A 21,489-nucleotide genomic window follows, 5' to 3' on the forward strand; every position below is an offset into this window, starting at 1 on the left:
ATGGCAGCACTCTATCTCATCCCTGTCTGAAAAACTTAACATGTGGAAACTCTGAATGACTTACCTCCTGGACAGAAGGAAAAGAACACCTTCAAGAGTAAATTGGATGCTTATCTTGCTGGGATCCTATAACCCCAGCTGACTTCCTGCCCTTTGGGCAGGGGGCTGGACTCGATGATCTCCCGAGGTCCCTTCCAGCCCTGACGTCTATGAAATCTGTGAAAAGAAATCATAATGGAAGGAAGTGAGAAGTAGGGCTGTGCACCCAACCTTTATCACAGAGGGAAGAATGAGGGGTTGAAATAGAGAAGGAGTATAGAAGGCACATGGAAACATCTGATGACAGCATCTGATAAAGTGAGCTCCAGCTCAGAAAAGCTTGGGGAAAAGTATGCGCGCAACTAAGCCTACAAAAGTACAAATTTACCGCGCTTCTACACAGAAATATTGTCAGGGGGAAAAAACTTGGAGGACCCTTTTTATAAGTGGGGAAGAAAAAGTGTCCCTTGGCACACTGTGGAATGGGAAGCTATGAATGACAGGAAGAATGAATGTAGACATGGGGAGAGATTGGGGCCTAATGGCACACAGAAAGCCCCTGGCACAGCGGAGGAGACTGAGGAACAACAGTGAGAGGTTTATATGGGAAGAACAAGGACTACACATGAGGGGGGTCATGGATTTGGAAAGAAGCTCCTGAATATAGGGAATGGGAAGGTAGCACACAAGGAGCTTGTAAGGAGAAACCCCCCAGTTGGCAGAAGCTACACAGTGCCAAACCCTTTCCCAGATATTAGGAATACCCACCTGATACTTTCATATCACAAGTGAGGCTCACCAGTCACCCACATTGTGATCAGTTCCAGTGATGTTCTCTTGTTTTCACCAATTTTTAAAGGTGCTCTCTTGGTGGATCAAACACTTTTTTCTCTCCAAGCCAAAGGAGTGAAGTGTAACACTGCCAAAATTATAAACCATGATTCCCCTCAAATTACTGTAACATGATGGAAGATGAAGAAATGGTTTAAATATCTAAAACTAAGTAAGAGCATCCAAAATAAGTGGATATTTTCTGCCAAGAACCACACAACACTCCATTCCTGGAAACAAGAAACTCAGAAAATAGGTGTTTATTTTGTAGCCATATAAAAATACATTCCTTATTTTTAATGTCTCTAGGCTAGAAAGAAGCACTTGGAGCTGCAGTACAGCTTCAGTCCATCCTTGACTGTAGACTTTAAAATAGAACCAAATGGAAACCAAATTCCCAGTGTGTGAACAGGAAGTTTTGCTCAGTGCCTTTAGTGAAAGATCAAATATAAGAGGTGGTATCTTGATGTTTCTTTTTTCTGCCATTTTTACCGGAGAGACTGAAATAACAGGAAAAGAAAAAAAAAACAAAAACAGTTATAATTCCATTTACTGTCATAATGCCATCTGTTTTTCTTGTCTACTGAAGCAGCAAAACAGGGCAGAATTCTACTTCACTACAGGGTCATGTAAATGACCCATAGGCATTTTTTAAGCATCTAATGTAAGTCAATCAATGACATTTTACTTTTTCTCACAAAACATCTTGAATTGTGGCTGGGCACCTGGGGCAGCTGCCACACATAGGGGCATTCATTTTTCTGGTTCCACCTCCAAGTCAGTACCTGGGACAGCTGCCCTGATTACACCACTGCTCTATGAAACTATGTTTGCCCCTTCCATGTACGTTTGAAAGCAACTGAATGCTGCACAGGAACATGTCTAAGTCTATTTACACTCTGTTGCTATAAAATCTACCATGGATGCAAAGAAGCTCAGTGGAAACCCCCCAAAATTGTAATTAATCAAAACCCATGACTGGTGACTGTTCGATACTGCTGTGTAGTATGATGCAGTGGAGGGATATATGGCAGATGCTTGGAGTATAAGACTCCAGCAACAAGAATGTCCTGTGTTCCTGCTGTGTATCCCACCACTATGCCAAACTGACATGGCACCTCATGGTTTCCAACACCATCTGATGGTCAAGGAGCATCTATGTGGAACACATAGTGGCAGTGCGTGGACAGTGGTATGGGACAGTGGCAGTCATGGGATAGTGGCAGTATGTGAACCCTACCAGACCATGGGCTGGAAGCAAGGCAGAGGGGACCACCTGACTGCCACCCCCCACACACACACAAATTGTCTTCAAGGGACTTTTAATCCTGGACTGTTCCCTACCCCCACAATTGTATCTTGCATGTTGTTATTTGTAACTGTATGTGCTTTCCAAATCATCTCCCTATTACAATAAAGTATTGTTGTGTGGGGTCTCATATATTCTTTGCTTTGCAAGTGTCATGCCCCCTCTCTCTCTTCCCCCCGCCCCCCCATGCCCTGGGCTTATCTGCTTGCACGTTTCATATGTAGGGACCTACCAAATTCATGGTAGAAGCAGGCAGTGTGGTGGCTTCTTTACTCTTGAAGTTCCCCCAAGCACCATTGCTGATTGGCTGAGGGACCCTAGTGGCCTTGCTGTTTCTGGCTGACCAGCCAGGAGGCAGAAACAGTGCCTGGTTTAAAACTGTGGTTTTTGCCTCCCTGCTGATCAGGAGCAAATGGCAGGTCCCTTCCATCAATCAGTGAGGGGGGGCATGCAGGGGAACCTTCAAGATTAAAGGAGCCACTGCACAGCCCACTGCCACCATGAATTTGGTAGGTCCCTATTCATACGCAACTTAATTGCGTTCCCACCCCTACCCCCATCATCTACTATGTAGCCTCCCTCCCCTGGGTCTTTCTATATTTACTTGTGCTTTGAACTTTGTCATTTGAACTTTAACAGTTTCTAATAAATTAAATCTGTTCTTAAAAAGAAATACTTAGCCAGGACAGGCCTAGGTTTTAAGTTGACCTCCTCCTGAGGGGTGCTGCAAGTGAAAAGGAATGGAAGGTGCTCACAATCACATCTGTTCCACAGTTTGGATATTAGGGAACCTTGCTGGAACATAGGAACTAAAGGTTCTGATTGCTGAAGCTAAAGTGGGACTAGAACCCCGGCTCCCTATGTCCTGACCAAGTGCCCACCCTATCAAACTTCACAAAGACAAGCGCCTAATGAGTCAAATGGTCCTATGCAGCAGCCCTTACTTAGGGAAAACTCACAATAAGTTAAATGGGGTTTTGCCTAAGTAGGAACTACTGGTATGTTCAAAGAGTTAAAAACAAATTTGGAGTAGGGTTTTCCTATTATTTGTGTAAGATGCGTACAAATTAGCTGTCTCCTTATGACAAAGGAGCTCGTTTTCTATAGAAAAAGCCAGTTTCCATTTTTATTAATTCTTTTTAATCCACTTGTCACTGAAGAATTGAAAAATGTACCTGTCAAATCAAGTTACTACGTGGATGTATTTCTGAACCCTGTTAAGGTGTTTACTCTGATGTTGTAAGAACAAACTACCATGGGATGATATGATTTTGATTTATGACAATGGATGGGAAAAAAACACTTTACAATTCCTCAGAAAAATGATATCAGTGCAGCAATGAAGCAGAGACACATCATACCTCGAAAGCTGTTCCACATCTTCCACTGTCTCTGGTAAGGAGATTCCCTTTGTCTCAGGCAGAAACAATACCAGGAGCCCACAAACAGTGGCAAGTATACCTAGAAAACAAATCAAGAACACAAGCTAATATGCTGTTTTTCTCATTCTAGGGACTGACCACACAGGGAAATTTACTTGGGGTAAAGCAAGGTGAGACTCTAAAGTAAAATACTCATTCCTAGTTAACTCCCGTGCAGGTTCAGTAATAGCTATTCTAGAGCAGGGTTGCCAACTATCCATACATTTTTGGACAGTCCATAAAAAAAAAAGCTTTTTTGTTTTTTATGAACCATCCATACATTTATGGATAGTTGGCAACCCTGCTCTAGAATAGCTATTACTGAACCTGTGCGGGAGTTAACTGGTTTTTATGGACAGTCCATAAATTTCTGGACACCAGTCTATAAAGTCTGTAAGAAAAAAACAGACTTTCTGTAAAAAAAACTAAGTAACTAAGAGCTTGATTGAAGATCCCTTGTTGGAAAGAAACTGGTGGCAAGTGTTGATGGACAGCCAGAGCAGAGAGGCACCCCCTGGTGTCTGAGTGGAAATGCTTCTGCAGGGAGCATTCTCATAGGGCTTTGTAGTCCATGGGAGCCTCTATAGCCTCTCTCCCCCTGAACTATGTGCTGCAGCTGCTGCATCCCATTTCTTGCCTATAACGCTGCTGGTTTCAAGTAGGCAGACAGTCTTTCTTTGGGAGCCAGGATGGAGACAGCAGGGTCAGGAGGAGTAAGGCTGGAGGGTGGACTGGGTGTGGCAGCATGGCATGGGGTGTGGTTGGGGGCATCAGGATGTGACAGGAAGCAGGGGATCCCTGGGGTGGAGACATCATAGTGCTACTGCAGTCAAGCAGGCTTGTCAACCCAAGAACTTTTTTTTTTTTTTTTTTTACTGATAATCTGCAAACTTTTTACTGACAACGAAACTTTATTTTACTATGGTTGGTGTTAAATTCCTAAATTTGAATCCAGCCCTTATGCAGGGCCTGGCAGAAGGATTACATTATGTAAAACATATGGCAGTAAAATATATGGCAATAAAAAAGCTTGGCTATCAGTAAAAAAAAAAATTGCCTTGGGTTGGCAACACTGACATAACTCCTTCTGAAGTTCTGAAGTAACTCCTTAAGTAAACCAGGCCTCAGTTTTAGGATAGTTTTGTGAAACAGAGTAAGAGAAGGGTAAAAACACCTGAAGGTGTTTTCAGAATAAGCAAAATCAGAAGTTCTGTTTTTCTCCCATGCCTTGCATCTTGGGGGAAGAAGAGGCTCATTTATTTCACTAGAAGTAGAATGCCACCATGCTGATTTTCTCTCATTTTATAACACGCTGCAAGATGGAAGAACATCAGCTCCTCCTACTGCAGCAGAAAATCTGAATAAGTTGGTGTAACCAGGCACATATGGACACCCTGATTGTTAAATAAATATTAATTTAATATTAATTTTCTTTTATCTTTCCTTTTTCACTTGCTACCTCAAATCCCCTTTAAGTATCATTCTTCTTTGCTCAATTTACCCTGTTCAGTCTACTCTTTTCCAAGTCATTAAAAAATGGTTCAGACTCAGACTCTGGGTTTCCCAGTAAAAGGAAATATTTTTTCTATCCAATTAGCTTGCAGAATTCATTAGCAGAAGATACCACTAGAGGGCAGGAGCTCAGCAGGATTTCAACTCTATTAGAAGAGTAGCCACAATTTTATTATTGTACACTAAAAACCTCAAGAAGTTCTCTACAAGGAATATACATTCTCATGCCTCAAGGCATAAACCAAACACTGACTGCTGGGAATAAACAGAAAAACTGTTGAGATGTGTGGTGCCTGTAGATGTGCAGGGAGGCTGCTCCAATGCACTGTAATTACTGTGCATCACAGCAAATTCTACTAATGAAATCTTCTGGAGCATGCTAATTAGTGTGCTCCAGGAGCCTCCATGTCTCATGTATCAGCATCCCCATGCTTTAAATGGTGGTGGGGGCACTTTAATTAAAGCTCATTCAATGAGGTTAGTTAAAGTGCCCCTACCACCATTTGGAAGCACAGGGACGCTGATACTTAAGAGGCTGCGGGCACTTTAACTAGAGCGGCTCCAAGAATCACTCTAATTAAAGCACTCTACCCCCTGGAGCACATGTCAAAATGGCCCCTGTGATTAGATGATGCAGATGCAGGATTTTTTGCACTTAGCCCTGAAAATGTCTGGAATTGATCCTTGTTGTTAATAGGGCTCTGGATTAAAAGGACCAGTGTTCTGAACCAGTATTTTTCTACTACCAGCCTACCCTATGAGATAGTAAGTGAGAGAATAGCTGATCCTCAGCCAGATTCTCAGCTGGTGTAAATAGGTGTCGCTTGATTTCTACAGAGCCGACACTGATTTACAACGGCTGAGAATCTGGACTCTGGTGTTCATTTTGTCTCATGACTGATTGTCACATATGAAAATTACCCTGAAAATATGAAAACACACATCACTACTCAAGGGTTTAATGATGCATGTTCAAGAACATAGGGTTGGAAAAGGAGAGTTTTTTCCATGAGACTGAAGACTGGTTTTCAGAAGGACAACACTGCAGTGGGAATTCCACAAGGTATGGGGGTGGTTGAGTCAGTCAGAAGGCCTTCACAAATGTGATGCCACAGCCGACAAAGCAAATAAAAATCTAGCTTGCATCTACTGATGCATCTCAAGCAAGACCCCAAAATTCTTCCTCTCGCTTTACTCGGCTTTGGTGAGGCTGCAACTGGAGTATTGCATCCAATTCTGGGCTCCACACTTCGGAAAGTATGTGAAAAAGCTTGAGAGAGTCCAGAGGAGAGCCATGTGCACGATTAGAGGTCAAGAGCATAGGCCTTATGAAGAGAGGCTGAGAGGCATGGGACTCTTCAGTCTGGAGAAGCAAAGGTTATGGGGTGACTTGGTGGGAGGCTATAAGTACATAAGGGGTGTGCATCAGGAACTGGGAGAACGTCTGTTCACCAGGGCACCCCAAGGGATAACAAGATCTAATGGTCACAAACTGCTAGAAGACCATTTTAGACTGGACAAAAAGAAAAACTTCTTTACTGTCTGAGTCTCCAGAGCGTAGAATAGACTCCCCCCAGAAGTGGTGCAAGCACCTACTCTGGATTCCTGTAAGAAATGCCTATCTTGCTGGGGTGAATGTAACCCAAGTTGACTTCCTGCCCCTTGGGCAAAGGGCTGGCCTCCACAATCTCACAAGGTCCATTCCAGCCCTAATGTCTATGAAATTTATGAAACCTATGGATCTCCAACTGCTCAGATAGCTGGATGCACATGCTGAAGTGGCAGTTTCAGCCCAACCTGAAGGATGCAGCATCCTGAAGGATGTAGATGCCTAAGCTGGATAGTGAGGGTAGGATTGGCTGGATTTGGGGGAAGAAGAGGCCAAGCAATAAAATTTCCCTCATAAAGAGTAAACACATTCAAAGGCATGTTAAAGAAGTTATTTTCTATCCATTTTACATTTTAAATTAATTCTTACTGAAAATGATTAGCGGTAGCTCCAACCAGATGGCTGCTAATCGGAAGAGCAGGAATGGGGCTATGAAGCCGCCTATATCACAGAAACCTGAACACAGGGAAACACCAAAGTTTCTGCAAAGAAAGATATTGACATTCATTTCAGAGGCATTAAAGAAAAGAACCAGTAGGAATATAATCCAGAGGATGTGATGCCATCGCCCAAAATATTTTCACTCAAACACATAACATATCCTATGCAGTGGCTTACATTAACAGACCAATATATTAATTCCACCTAATACGGTCATGAGAAAACAGAGGTTCACTGAAAAAATTATCTATGGAGTCCAGAGTGGGAAAGAGCTGAGTTGTTATTTTAAAAGAATGACAGCAGTTTTAAGTGCCAAAGTCTATCACTTAGAACAGTGGGCAGATTCAAGCCATAAAGTACTTAGATTTAGCCCACAACAGCATAGGGGATCAGTAGCAGGCAGCTCAGCCTGGCACATCCCCTCATTCTGCCCCATGCCATGCTGCAGCATCCACCCCACTGAGAGGACAGCCACCACCCCTTTTTCTCCTCTACGACATGTTTGCTCACTGTCACCACCAAATTCAGTCCTTCCCACTACCTTTGGGGATTGGTGGCATGCAGCAAAGGTGGTGGTGTGTGATTTAAGGCAGCAGCAAGAAGCCTAGGTGCTGCCAAGATGGGGTGCTGGGGAGGCCAGTGCTAGTGAGGGGAAGTGGCAGCCTGTAGCGATGGCTGGGTCACCAGCAGTGTTCCACTGAAAGACTGCTTGAAAGGCTGCTGACCCCTGACTTCAAACATTTGATTTAGCTGGCTAATCAATCATCTTCCTTAATATGAGTGCTAAGATAGGGTTACCATATTTCCAGTTTCAAAAAAGAGGACACCCATGTGTGTGTGTGGGGGGGGAAATATGATTGTGGGGGGGGAAGTGATATGCCCGTGCCCTGCCCCTCACTCCCAAGCTATAGGCTCCCCAGCCCTACTGCTGCCCCTCACTCTCAACCTACAGTACCCCACCCCCCAAACCACGCTGGTGCCCCTCACTCCCAACTTGCAGCCTCCTCACCATCCCTGCTGATACCCCTCACTCCTGACCTGCAGCCCCCTGGCCCTGCCTGCGCCCTGCACTTCCAACCCACATTCTCCTGCCCTCCTGATGCCCCTCACTCCCAACCTGCAGCCCCGCCACCAGCCCCGCTGCCCACACAGCTGCCCACTGGCCCTGAAGAACCTCCACCCCCTTTTCCTGCTAGAGGAGTAGGTAGCCCAAGCGCCAGCAGGCACACCTCCCCCAATACACACACGTGTGTGCATGCACACTCCCCAACCCCTGGCCTTACCTTCCTGCAGCTGCCAGGGCTTGTGAGCAGATGCATGTGATACCCCTGCCCCACTCCCCGCACCCCCAAGCAGCTCCTTGCTGGAGCAATCCAGGAAGTGCTGAGAAAAACTTCGATGCTGAGCAGAGGCAGAGCAAAATCCTGGACATTTGTTGATATTTTAAAAAAATGCCTGAACAGAGATGGGAGGACCCAAAAAGAGGACATGTCCGGGAAAACCCAGATGTATGGTAACTCTAGCTAAGAGATTAGAATTTCTTCCTCTGGGGAGCATTTATCTTAAATCAGCAGACATAAAACCTTGCTGCAATCATATATGTAAACTAACCAACATTGAAAAAAAATGCTATTGGCATAATCCATTTATTACAAATGAGGCAAATGAGTCATATTTCTAAGATGCCATGCTCAGTACTGTAAAGCACAAGACTGATTAGGCTTGATTAGGTAAACCAGAATTATATTCTTCACTTCACCCCTGGCTTCCTGAATGACCTGGGGAAAGTTCATTTACTTTCTCTGGGCATGTCCTGTTGAGTGTGCATATGCAAAGGCCTGAGTTTCCCATGGGACAAATAGCAGAGGTGCATGCAATTTGTCCCTGGGCACATCCCTGCACATGCACTCTGGCAAGTGACAAAGTGACCTGGGTGGGGTATGGAAGGCCCTAGCCAGCCTTACAGCCATTTGTGTTGGCCCCAGCAGCCTTACTTGGGGTCCTGGGGGCCTTCCAGAGCAGTAGAAGTGCCAAGCTGGCCACTCAGAGCCTGGTGGGCAGCCAGAGCATAGCTCTCGCCGGCAGACTCCAGTTTCCGGCAGCACATGATGCTGCTGCGTGTGCCCCCTTTTTTTAGCAGCGTATTTTTTTGACACCGGGATCTCCCAGTGTAAAAAAAACCCCTATTGCACTGCAAATTACTAGTGCAGTGAACGGATGCACATGCGTCATGTGCAGTTTGCGGTGCCTCAAACAGGTTTGAAGTGTGTGCTTGTTGGGATGCACCCTCTGACCACGTCCAAACAAGCGTGGCCATGTGGTATGTCATGCTGCAGATGTTTCCTGTGCTGCTACCTTGCTGGGGGTGGGGAATCCAGGAGTCAAAAAAACCTGCACAGAAAAAAAATTGGGGTGGCACACGTGTGGACAGTGTGCATCACCCAAAACCAGAGTTTGGCTGGCCAGAGCCACACTCTGGCAGCCAGCCAAGCTCCAAGCTGCAGAAGCATCTCAGTGGCATCTTCTCCAGACCCCAGAACCTTAAGCAAAGCTGCTGGGGCCAGCAACTGTGCTAGCTCCAGCCTCCTCTATCCAACCCGGGATAACCTGCTGTGTGCCAGAGGACACATAGGACAACTAGCAGGGGCACAAGATATCCCACTGCTAGCTGTCCCCAGGAAACCAAACATCTCATTTGGACATGGTGTCTGTGTCATTACTAGTCTTTAAAGTGCACCTACCCAATTAATTTCCAAGATTTGGGAAACATTTATCAAATGCTTTCTATTACACAGACACGTGGCTTCTGTGTTTCCTAAACCATTAGCTTGCTAATTTTATCTTTAAAGACCATTTTGTGCAGTACACAAAAGATCTTCCAGCTTAATCTCAACAAGTGAGAATCATAAATAGACAAGAAGACAAGAGGGGGAGGGGAAAGAGTGCAAGGATAAGAATACGATTACAATGTCATCCAGTTATTTAACAAAGAAATGCACATACTACACACACACACGCACGCACTTGCACATACTTATGTGTGCATATGTATGATTTGATGCATGGAAAATAAGTTAGTTTAACACAGTGGTTCTCAACCTTTTTAGGCTCAAGGTACCCCTTGGAAAATGCCAGGCCTTAGCTTTCATTCATTTTTTGACTACAGAAAAATAATAGAGAAATTCTTCTGTTGCAAAGAACTCAGAAAGATTACAGTGGGTTAGAATGTTTTTGATACTATGGATTTCTATTTGAAATCTCTAGGTTAATTTAGTGAATCATGGGTAGTGTTTCCATCCCGCAACACCCTGGAGAGGATCTCCCAACACCCTGGTTGAGAATCACTGGTTTAATAGATCTATTTTCTTATTGGGTAAATTTTCTACCACATTTTACCTTTAGGGCCACTGGAAGTGCATTTAACATGTCTATTTCTCTATCAGGCAGCAGTTCAGAAGGGGTTAGCTGCATTGATATATAGATTGTAGATTGCTGGATAGAAAATGCATTATTTGAGGAATGTGTTCCTTTTACATGTCTTTGATTAAATTGTAGTTAAGGTGTAATTTGTCTCCCTTTGGTAGCATGTAATAATATACTTGTAAATTAATTAGAATTTGTTAAGAAATGATGGAATCACTGGCAGGAAGACACTATTTAAGGTTAAGTCAAATTTAGCACTTAATAGATAAGGAGACTGAGTTTCCTAGCAGACAAGTTACAGTCAGATTAAGCCTGATCACAGGCATATTTTTTTTGAAAACACTTGTTATATAAACACATTTAATACTACTGAAGGCAAGTTCCTAAAACTGAATATAGTTCTTGGCTGTGGACCTATTCCATTTACCTTAATGTTGTAGGATACAATTCACTGTTCACGAGATACACAATTTCAAAGGCCATGGTGATTCCCAGTCTTCCCAGTGTGGCTACTGAGGTTTTCAACCACTTGATATCTGTTAATAAGGTACATTCAAAAAGAAATCTTGATGAAATATGCTTAACTGTGTTAGTTGGGTATTCTGTGTCTGATTCTGATCTCACTTATATGGGCTTTAAATTGGTGCCACAGCACTGGTTTTATCTCAGTTCATTCCTGGTTTGCATGGATGTAAGTAAACAGAAGCAAACACCAAAGTCCCTTCATGGTTAGTTCTGAAGTGCAGCAACATTCACAAGACACAAAGGACAAATAAATATATGAAGACTGCTTCCAAATTTGAAGAGCAAGAAGATATTAAAATAGCCACTAGCAGCATCACTCCCATATAGCCATAGGTACAGGGAGAATTCTTGTTCTGACTAGATAGTATACAAAGGACTTTTCCAAGAAGAGTGAGATCCTAAGATTTAGTGATCAAGTTTTGGCCTTTGTTTTTGACCAGTACTAGGGGGTCTGTCATTGAAAACTGATCAAAGAATGTATTCTTTATACAACACACAATTAGACTGAAGAACTTCTTGCTACAGGAACTGAGAAAAAGGCTCAAAAAGCATTTCAGTGGCCAATACAAATACCCAGAGTTATAATAGTTGATGCTGACAAAAAGTTCAGAAGATCACACTGAACTTTACGGATTAACTGATCTTAATTAGAAATGATAATGACTTCTAATGTATGGGGCAGACTAAGTGGCCTCTGCCTCCTGCTGGGGTCTTATACCTTCATCTGAAGCTTCTGCGGCTGGCCACTGTCATGGTCAGGGCACTACACTTTTGGGCCCTTGGGTCTCATTCAGTCTAGCAGGTCCTACTTTCCTATTCATGTGAAAATTAGCCCAGGAGTCCTGTCATCAATAATTATGTCAGAGTAACTCTGGGGCAGCTGCAAACACAATGGGAATAGAAAGGGCACCACAGCTGGATATTAGTGTGTGGTGGTGTATGTGGGCTTTCCTTGTGCCAGACCACTCTGAAGATGATTCCAGTTCATCAACACAGGGAACAAGTAGTGTCTAATGCCATGTATGACTGTGAAACATGGTTGCCAGGCCCTTACCATTACATCCAAATTGTGCAATCTTATGCTACAGGCTAGCCAGGTTCAACAATACTGGCTACTGGGCTAGAATGTCATCATTACCTATACACGCCACTTTTTAAAATTCCCCTGCTAGATTTCCTAAATTAAACTGTAATCCAGATTAGAGTGAATATGCATCCTACCCACACCTGCCTCCCAAACAGAGCTGATCACAACATTCTCCTTTGAAATTTAACATACAATGATTTTTCTACTAGAGGTGGTTTTTCAACAATCTCATAAATTTTGTAAGAGAAAAAGTATATCTTTGGTATGAAATGTTATAGGATGGTTCAAAAACCCTAGAGAAGGGATAATAATTGTCTATTGAATTAGATAAAAAGTTAGAGTAATTTTAAGAGAACCCTAGGAAATGTATGGAGATTTCTACAAATCCCTGGCTAATCCTATAGAATCTTCTCTGTTAGGGACTCTATCACTAATCCATGAAAAAAATGCATCTGTTTTCTCCATTTTGCTTTCAAAAACCATTGGATAACATACATGCACAGCGCTGGAGGCAGGGGCCAGAATCCAGGGTTTCTCCCTCCCAGGGTTTATCCTCTCTGGGCTACAGAATTAGGCTCCCTGTTGCTTGTTCTCCCTTTCACCCCATGGCTCTTATAATCCTTGCTGCCTCCAATGGTCCCAGTACAATAGAAGGGGTAGAGGGGTCTTTCAGCCCTGCTGTACCCACAGACTGGTGGCCAGAGCATTTTCCTGGGAGGTTGAAGATGTATATTCAAACCCCTGATGGGCAAGGGAAAGTCTAGAATTCAGGTCTCCCACTTCCTAGGCAAGTGTCCGAATTATTGGCCTGTTGGTTCAAAGGGGATTGGGTCTTCCTCCTCCAGAGTAAGATGAAGGTGTATTACACATTGTCGGTTTTCCAGGGTCTCAAGTAGAGTAGAATGGGATTGCACATGTGAAAGCCACCTAAACACCACTTTAGACATTCTACCTAATAGGTGGAATAGGATACGGTTGGTGGTGTTATTTTAAAGTAACTTTTGAATCCACCTCTTAAAAAAAGAGGCTAACTGTGATGAAACTGGTCTGACCATGGAACTTCTAGTGTACCTGCAAAACCCACCAGATTTCTTAGGCTAATACCTCTGAGGTGACAGACAGTGGCTTTTCACAGCTTCTTTTTGAGAATAGCTCCCTGCTATTTGTTGTTCTATATTTGCTAGAGCCGACACCACTAAAGATAATCAGTATTTACCACATTGTCTGTCCTGCTGCTGATGTCCTCAAGCAGGGATAATCCTTTCTGATGTTAATTTAACAACCAGCATAGCTCAGTTTTGAGGTAGTCAGCAAGAGTGGAAACTGCAGAGTCACGGCAAGATGCCTCGTTCTCTGACCACTTTCAATATACAACACCTCTGAACGCTCCCCCCAAGAGGTACATTTTGCAGAAACCAATTAGATTGACATCATCACACTTGTGAGATACCACAGTTTGTAGAAAAGAATCCCTCTTCAACAAGGCTGGAGCTACATCCTCTCCCCATTTGCACTACCAAGTGGTGATTTCTCTTGTGGAGGGGAACCCCTATGTACTGCATGGTCAGGATTAGCTAGATCTATGCTACCTGCTCCTGGATCTGCACCATGAGAGGGATTGGATAGGTCAAGCCAGCAGCAGGCAGAGCATACTCCAGGAATATCAGGGCAGTGGAGTCACCTGTTACTTTTGGCAATGGCAAAATTTTGGCACCAGATAAGTCAGGACTGAACATCAGGAAACTGTATACTATAAATGGATTCATTTCTTTTCTTAGGCATTGGTTTATTTGGAGGTGGCCCAATAATTTCTCTCTCCCATCTAAAGTACTCATTTTTACCTGTATAACAAATATCTTCCCTGCTACAGAGTGTATTATGCCCTTCTTCATGCACTAGAGATTCCTTTGGTTAACAAATTTCTGCAGGTGCCCATTGGGCAAGGAACTGAGCTTGGTGGCCCATGGTGTCTCCTCTAGTCCTATGTTCTGGGGCTTTTATTATCTGTCTTTTAATACACTACAATTGGCTTTTTACTTTGATCTACACCTGCAAAATCTTTGTGTGGCTTCCTCGTTTCTAATCTGGGATAAATCACACACCTTGAGAACCTAAGGAAAGAGTTACCTTCTGGTAAGAGTGCAGTAATTAAGCACGCCACTCCTGCCACTATATTGCTTATCACAAAAGGGAGGCGTCGGCCAATGCGATCGATTGTCAGTAAAATCAAGAGAGCTGCAGGTAATTCCACAGCCCCCGAAATGAAAAAGTCGAGGTAGAGGTTTCCTCCTGCAATTCCTAGGCGCATGACCAGCCCCTGGTAAACCAGGGCACTTGTGAACCTAAGCAAAAGAAAAGAAAATGTTGACTGTAAGCAGCTGGCTTGACCCTAAAAGGCAAGAATCACAATACCAGGATAAAAAAAAAATGTTCTGAGAACATGATAAAATGGGGACTTACCAGGCATACATAAGAATCAGTGTGTATCGTCTCATCCGGGGAGTTCGGACCAGATCAAAGAATGAGGGATTAGTAACCTCTTCATTGGTCCCTGTAATCTGGAGAGGGAAAGCAGGCCTCAGAATCAGCTGTCAGTAAGTAGGAAAGGGCACCGTAGCTTATTTAGTAAGAGAAAATGGTATTCGTGGACAGTCAAACAGAACTAGGTGATTTGATTCAAAATCCCTTTAACTGTTTTTAGCACAGTGGATCCCCCCCAGCTGTGTGGGAGAGCTTACAATTTAAAGCAACTGTTGATTGTTCAGCTACTTAAGGACTTTCATGAAGCTAATGCACAAGTCAGAAAAATACAGCTTGTATTTAAAAAATGTTTTCAGCATTGGCCAGCAGAAAAAAAAGGTTTACTCATAAACAGAGAAAAGCTGACACACAAGTCCCCTAAAAACAATCAGCATGGCACCCCCACAATGCCGACTCCACAATTATTTCCAAAGTGTAACTTTAAGGGTTACTGAAAGGAGACGTTTGAGAGAGCGTTCACAGACGAACAATAGCATTGTGGTGAGTGACAGCAAAAATAAGAGGAATGTGGAGAAGTAAGAATGAGATGGAGAGAGCAAACAACAATAACTGGGGCATTTTTTGTTTTTGATAATGTAACTCAGTAGCCAGAATGAAAATTGAGAAAAGGATGTGGCCAAGAAATGAAATGAAGTGGAAGAAAACATCCCAAAGATACACTTTGGCCCAAGTTGAACAAAGCATTTGAAGAGGTGTTTAGACAGTTGAAATCAAGGACTTTCCAGAGTGTACCCCCTTCTACAGGATACAGCATATACAGGACTTGGTCACGGTCTTAAAGAATGCATCTACACATTTCCCCGCTATATCACCATACAGCATGCTACAGTGATAGAGCAATCATGTGGGTCTACACATGATTGGCAGCTAAGGAAGTGCTAAAGCATGTCACTGTAGCAACATTGCAGTATGGCAACATGTAGATGCGCCCAAAGTGAATCCAGAAGAGAACTCAGCCGTAAAGCCCAGGAGGTCTGGCTGAGATTTCCAATAAGAGCAAGGGAATTAGCTGCTCATCTTCAGCAGCTGAATCCCCTAAACAGCTCAGACCACATACCTCCTGTTTTAGCCATTCAGTAGCAATTATGAACTCCTTACAAAACACAAGTCAAACCAGGCACAAGAAAATAAGGAGAGAGAGATGTGGTTTGTGAGGAGAGAGAAAGGAGCCTCTTTCCCATCTGTGCTATGAAGTTATTTTGGGGGGGTTTTTTGGTAATGGGAAAACAAAGACAAAGGGAATGGAGAGGCATAATGTCCAGTGACAAGAATAGTAAATAGGACCAAAGAGTACTGCCAGGTAACCTGATTTTTGTTTAGCTAAGAACACATGTAAGGATTTTCTTTATTTTATTTATTGTCCATATCACAGTTATAACCTAAACTTTTCTGTGAGATAAAGAGAACATCAGATCTGGCATTTACTGGGTCAGACCAGAACTCTATCTCGCCCAGTATCCTTTGAAACACAGTAGCAGAAAGAGGGGATGTTTAAGGTTTTTCCCCTGTTCCTCTCTCATTTGCAGGTTTTGACTGTACACATCAAAACACATCTTTCAGAAAGACTGTCCAAAACCCTTGGACTATCCTGGGCCTCAATTCCCTTCCACCATTGTTAGGAGCCATTTGCTTCCCCCTTTATAGCACCTTTGCTTCTCTTTCATAACCAAGCTAGAACAGTCCTGCAACTTTTGCTTCAAGATTTGGCTTTTTGGGGAGAGTAGGATTGGTGGGGCTAGGGGGAGGTCACTCTTCATTTGGTTTGTCAGGCTTGTCTGAATCTTCTCAGGAAGGGTGATAAAGCTTCTGTGATATTGTTTGTTAGAACATGTTGCCAGTGACCAGTGTCTGAACCTTGTGCAAATGTAGTTTTGATTTTCCCATGCAAAGATAAGTTCAACACTGCTGCTAACACATAGCTTGTGTCTTTCTCAAATGTCACAATGCCCCATAATCCAGAGAATGGCTTATGGGTTAAGGAGAAAGGACATAAACATCACTACAAAAAAATCTTAAGCTTCACAGGCTGAAATCTTGGCCTCACTGAAGTTAGTGAGAGTTTACCATTGCAGTCAAAATTTCACTCTCGGGGTCTAGCTCTGTATGGCCTAAAGGCATGTTATACCCTAACTGACCACCATATGCCCCTGATTAGCTGGGGCAGTCTTGGATTTTGGAGGCTGTCTCTGCGTCTCAGCCATTAGAGAAAATTGGAGCAAAAGTCCCAGATTGGTGGGAACCCATCAGCACGTGCCTGGGTTCTGAGTCAGGAGCCAGGCACATGTGCCACACCAGCCCAGGGCTTTTGCTTCAATTTTCTCTAGCGAGCTGAGCCAATGGGCTACTCCCTGGTCTGGACTCCATTGGGATGTGAGCAGATTTGCTTGCACAATAGAGTCAGGGTTGGGGTTGAGGTGTGTGCAGGGAGCTGCAGTGTTGGGGCCGTGCGTAAATGTGTTTGTGCGTGCCATGTTCTCCTGTTCAGCCCTGCACCCGGGAGCTATGGGGGCAGGGCTGCGTGTCTTTCAAGGGGTGGGTGTTACCCAGCTGTAGGGAGAAAGGAGCTCATGGGGCATTATGCTCAGCTGTGGCCTTCGGCAACCTGTTTCTGCCCAGTTTTGATCCAAGTACCTTTCATGCGTTAGGCAAATGTGATCACTGCTACACCACAGAAACATAGGCATAGTCCCATCTCAGCAGGCAGTCCTACTGCTCCTCCTTCTCTGCTCCCCACCTCCCACAGCCTGATGGGGACCACAAGGCTGCTGGCTACCACATGACCTCATGCCCACCTACTTTGGCTATGCCTGCTGCATGGACAACACTTGTGTGCCGCTGTGCTGGGCCTTGGCTTCCAGAGCTCAGCTGCTAGAGCACATGACTGTAAGCCAGCGTGGGTCAACTGGCAGAGTGTTGATCTGCCAATACAAAGGCTAAACTCCTCAGTTTCGCTTCCTAAACAAGCTTTTCCCTGATGTTTCTTGTGTCCTCTTTACTGTTCAACCTGAAACCCTGGGTCCTGTTTAAGTACACAGAGAGAGAGAGAGAGAGAGCCTGTATATGTGCACACATGTGCACGTCATGCTGTCATGCCTGCCCCAAACCCTGAGAGCTGAGGAGTTGGGGTGTGTGTGTGTGTGTGTGTGTGTGTGTGTGCGCACGCACGCATGCATGTTCATGCATGCTGGCACCCCCCCAGCACTCCCCACCCCGATCCCAGATTTTCCTCAAATTATTATGGTCACCCAATCTAAAGAGCAAGGTTTTATCTCCCGCCACCACCCCCAAGGTATCCCATCAAATTGTACTTTCATGTTTTTGCAGTGGTTTTAAAAACTACAATAAGCTAAGGTCCTGATACTGCACAGAAACATGCATATACTTATCTTGTATGCAGTGGACTGTGCAGGATGGCACCTTAGGATGTCTTTACATGTGCTCCAGGTGGAGGGCGGGGGAAAGCACTTTAATTAAAACAACTCCAAGAGCTGAGAGAGCCACTCTAATTAAAGCGCCTGTAGTGTCATGTGTATTCAGGGTCCCATGCTTCAAAATGGCAGTGGGGACACTGAATACATGTGACACAGAGGCTGCTGGGGTGTGCTAATTAGCACAGTCCAGCAGATGCCCAGCATGTGTATAGGTGCCTTTAGAGACTAACTTGTTGAGAAAGGCATAAGCTTAAGTAGACAACAGCCTGTTTCTTCAGGTGCTATTTTATGCAACGCAAGCAGTCCCAGGGCAGTCAGCGAGGTTGCTCATAGACTAAGATTGCTCATCCAATTCACCAGTCCATTCCTATTCTGCCATAGCAGGGTACCTAACTTGATCCATCAGAGTCAGAGAGGTTTCAAAGCATCTGTTTAAGCACTGGGCTGAATTAAGATCACAAGTATTAGTGCTGGTATTTGCAAGACCAAGGAAGTAGCATTTAATCATGTGTGACATTTTTTGTGCACATGTAGGGTGTGATTCCCAGTGTCATTTCCCTACCTAATTAAAACCACTTTTCTCCAAGCACTCAATAATTTCTTTTGGGAGAGGACTACTTCCACACTACATCTCAATTTTCTACCCCAACTGGCTAAATAAAAGATCTTTTAGGAAGAGAAGCTTTCAATGGAAAAATAATATTTATTTTATTCTGGTTTTATTTCAAATGGGTGATTGTTTTTGCTCAGTTGTTCACATAACACTAATTTGAGCAGAGACTAAGGAAGGAAAATTTCAGCCAGAAAAAACATGCATTTTTGGAAATTCAGAGCAAGCAAAAGCAGGACACTATTAGTGCCCCATTCTAAAGAAGTCATAATGCATACAGCAAAAAACCTGAATTTAGCTTCATACAACATTCAGTTTTCTGGTATCTGAAGGCTAGTGAAAGTCAAAACCAGTAATTTTCAAAGAAGACATACAAAAATCCAGAAGTCTTGGTTCCAAAATGATACCTTTTATTAGACCAACTGGGAAATCACCAGAAAATTGTCCTTTTAGGGGACATGGACATTAAAGCTGTGCAAAGCTTCACCGGCTATTTTGTTTTGATGATGTTTCGACTAATTTCAAGCTCAAAACAGCAAAATTGAAATGAAACAAAGAACTGCGAAACAGCCTTAAAACAAAATGAGGCCAGTCGAAACATTTTGAAAGTTTCAAAGCAGCCAGCCAGGTGGTGGGAGGCAGGGGGGAGCCAAGGCTGTGCTCTGAGTGGCTTCGCAGCCCCATGTGGCTCAGCCCGGCGTGGAGCATAGCCCTGGCTCTCCCCACCTCCCACCATCGGGCTGCACTTTCTGGGGCTGGTGGAGCTGACGGAGCCCAGTGCTGGCTCTACCTGCCTCCCATCACTAGGCTGCACTTGGATCGGCTCTGCTAGCCCCATTGAGCTCAGCTGGGTGGTAGAAGGTGGGCAGCCTGGCTGGGGGAAGCGGCTCCACCTCCCACCACTGAGTTTAGTTTCACAGGGCTGTGAGATGCTGGGAACTGAGCCCATCTGCAAGAGTTTCTTCCCCCAGCCAGGCTGAGTTCCCCAGCACTGGGAACTGAGCCGAGAGGTAGGAGACGCTTCCCCCAGCCAGGCTCAGTTCCTCTGTGCTGGGTCTCAGGTGGCAGGAGCAGCCTCCTGTCATCCAGCAGGCAGATAGGGGGCCACCCACATCCCCAGAAGGGATCTGCCAGACTCCTCCCAGGGGTGCCGGCTTCTGATCTGCCTGCTGTTTCGCAGAGCTCTAATGGACATCTAAGCCTTTTGATTCCTTTAAAAATCGCGGCCAATATCTATTTGTGTCACAATGGATTTTTTTTTCTCTCTCTCTGGCTGCCCATGTATCACTTTCTCTATATTGCTAGAAGTAGTTAGTTGAAAGATAATTTTTCTGTGAGTAAATTTGAAAAGTGCACTTGATTCCTATTAATACACTTCCTGAAGTTTGCTCTTTCTGCTGGGCACAAAACCAGGAATGACAGAAGTTGTATACCCAAAAAGTTCCAAGAACAAATCCAAAGCTCAGCTAAGATACTACTAAAGGTTAATCACTTGGAGCTGTGAATGAACTGGGGTCATTATCACGGCTATTTCTTAAAAAAAATAAGCTGTGCTCTTAAGAGGCTATTGGGACAAGCTACCCAGCTACACAGTTAGGGCAAAGCTTCAGAAGCTAGAAAGAAATGTTGAATTTGAAAACCTGAGTCATTTACTTGCTTCTCTTTCTCTCATTTGTTTTGGCACTTCATTTTCTCTTGCTTCAATTTACACTTCTCTAATTTCATGAGATACAACCTAGTTAGCAAGCTCACTCCATTTTTGGGGCTGGGCTGGGGCTGAGACTGACACAATATTGGCTTGCATGACAGAAATGTCTTGGTCTGTATCGGAGACTGGTTGTTGGCCTAGCCTCTCGCTGGTCATCTAGACCTCTTCCAACCCAATGCTTTACTTATCTGTAACCATGCTGTTGCAGTTTCATCCTGTTTCATGGTCAAGTAAATGAACATCCTGGTATAGAATTCCTCCCCCTTTATCCCTCCCACCAAAAAACAAAACAAAACAAAACAAAATGCTGCCATTAGCTTAAGGCTGCTACTTTGGTAACATAACACTCAGGGGAAGTCTACAACAAGAAAGAACAACCTGACAATTACACAGACTATGTATTAAACATTATAGAAATCACATGCTAAGTAGATGTATATCAATATTTCAATGTATCCATCCCTAATGCATCCATCTTTGATGCCTTAAAATGATTAGGGATACATTAGATGTTAAAAGAATTTCTGAGGATGTGGTATAGATCTGGGTTCAGCTTGTCTGAGAAATGTGTCAGCAAACTTTTATGCATCCACCTTTGTCATTAAGAAAACGTAAAGTTTATAAAGGTAATGAACTATTTATAGAAATTAATTGTCCATTTCAATGCTTTTTTAGATTAGTTTTTTATTCTAACAGCTGTGTTATTGTATGTAGCTTGTATGAGGGTTAAAACAGAAGCAACTCAGGCTGTATATAGGCTTTGTTGCTGATTCAATGAAATTTCTTCTTGTAAATAAAATTGGGTAAACCTTTCTGTTTTTGTCAGGGATAAGAGAGTGACTCAGAGGGATAAAAGCCCATCTTCAAATTTCCTCCAAAGAGTTATTCTGTCAGGCATTGGTAACACATTTTCTGCTAAGCCTAAACTAATTTCCTAAGTCCTCTCTGGTTGATGGAAGACCCACCTGTGACAAGGCAACTCTGAATTTCTAGATGCTTCAG

At 43.7% G+C, this 21,489-nt stretch overlaps 1 protein-coding gene across 1 annotated transcript in view; it reads right to left on the reverse strand.

Annotated features, from left to right (window-relative positions):
• Nucleotides 1-1,101: 1,101 nt before the first annotated feature.
• The window catches only part of SLC22A3 (solute carrier family 22 member 3), a 49,892-nt gene continuing 29,504 nt past the window's right edge, over nucleotides 1,102-21,489 (reverse strand). The window contains exons 6-11 of the mRNA XM_019549999.1: nucleotides 14,658-14,755; nucleotides 14,325-14,539; nucleotides 11,013-11,121; nucleotides 7,091-7,203; nucleotides 3,541-3,640; nucleotides 1,102-1,370 (exon numbers count right to left, since the gene is read on the reverse strand). Of these exons, the coding sequence (XP_019405544.1) occupies nucleotides 1,313-1,370; nucleotides 3,541-3,640; nucleotides 7,091-7,203; nucleotides 11,013-11,121; nucleotides 14,325-14,539; nucleotides 14,658-14,755 (693 nt within the window). The 3' untranslated portion in view covers nucleotides 1,102-1,312. The remainder of the gene's footprint in view (nucleotides 1,371-3,540; nucleotides 3,641-7,090; nucleotides 7,204-11,012; nucleotides 11,122-14,324; nucleotides 14,540-14,657; nucleotides 14,756-21,489) is intronic.

This window comes from Crocodylus porosus, unplaced genomic scaffold (genome assembly GCF_001723895.1).
Source record: "Crocodylus porosus isolate Cpor-Errol unplaced genomic scaffold, CroPor_comp1, whole genome shotgun sequence".
Lineage (NCBI taxonomy): Eukaryota > Metazoa > Chordata > Crocodylia > Crocodylidae > Crocodylus > Crocodylus porosus.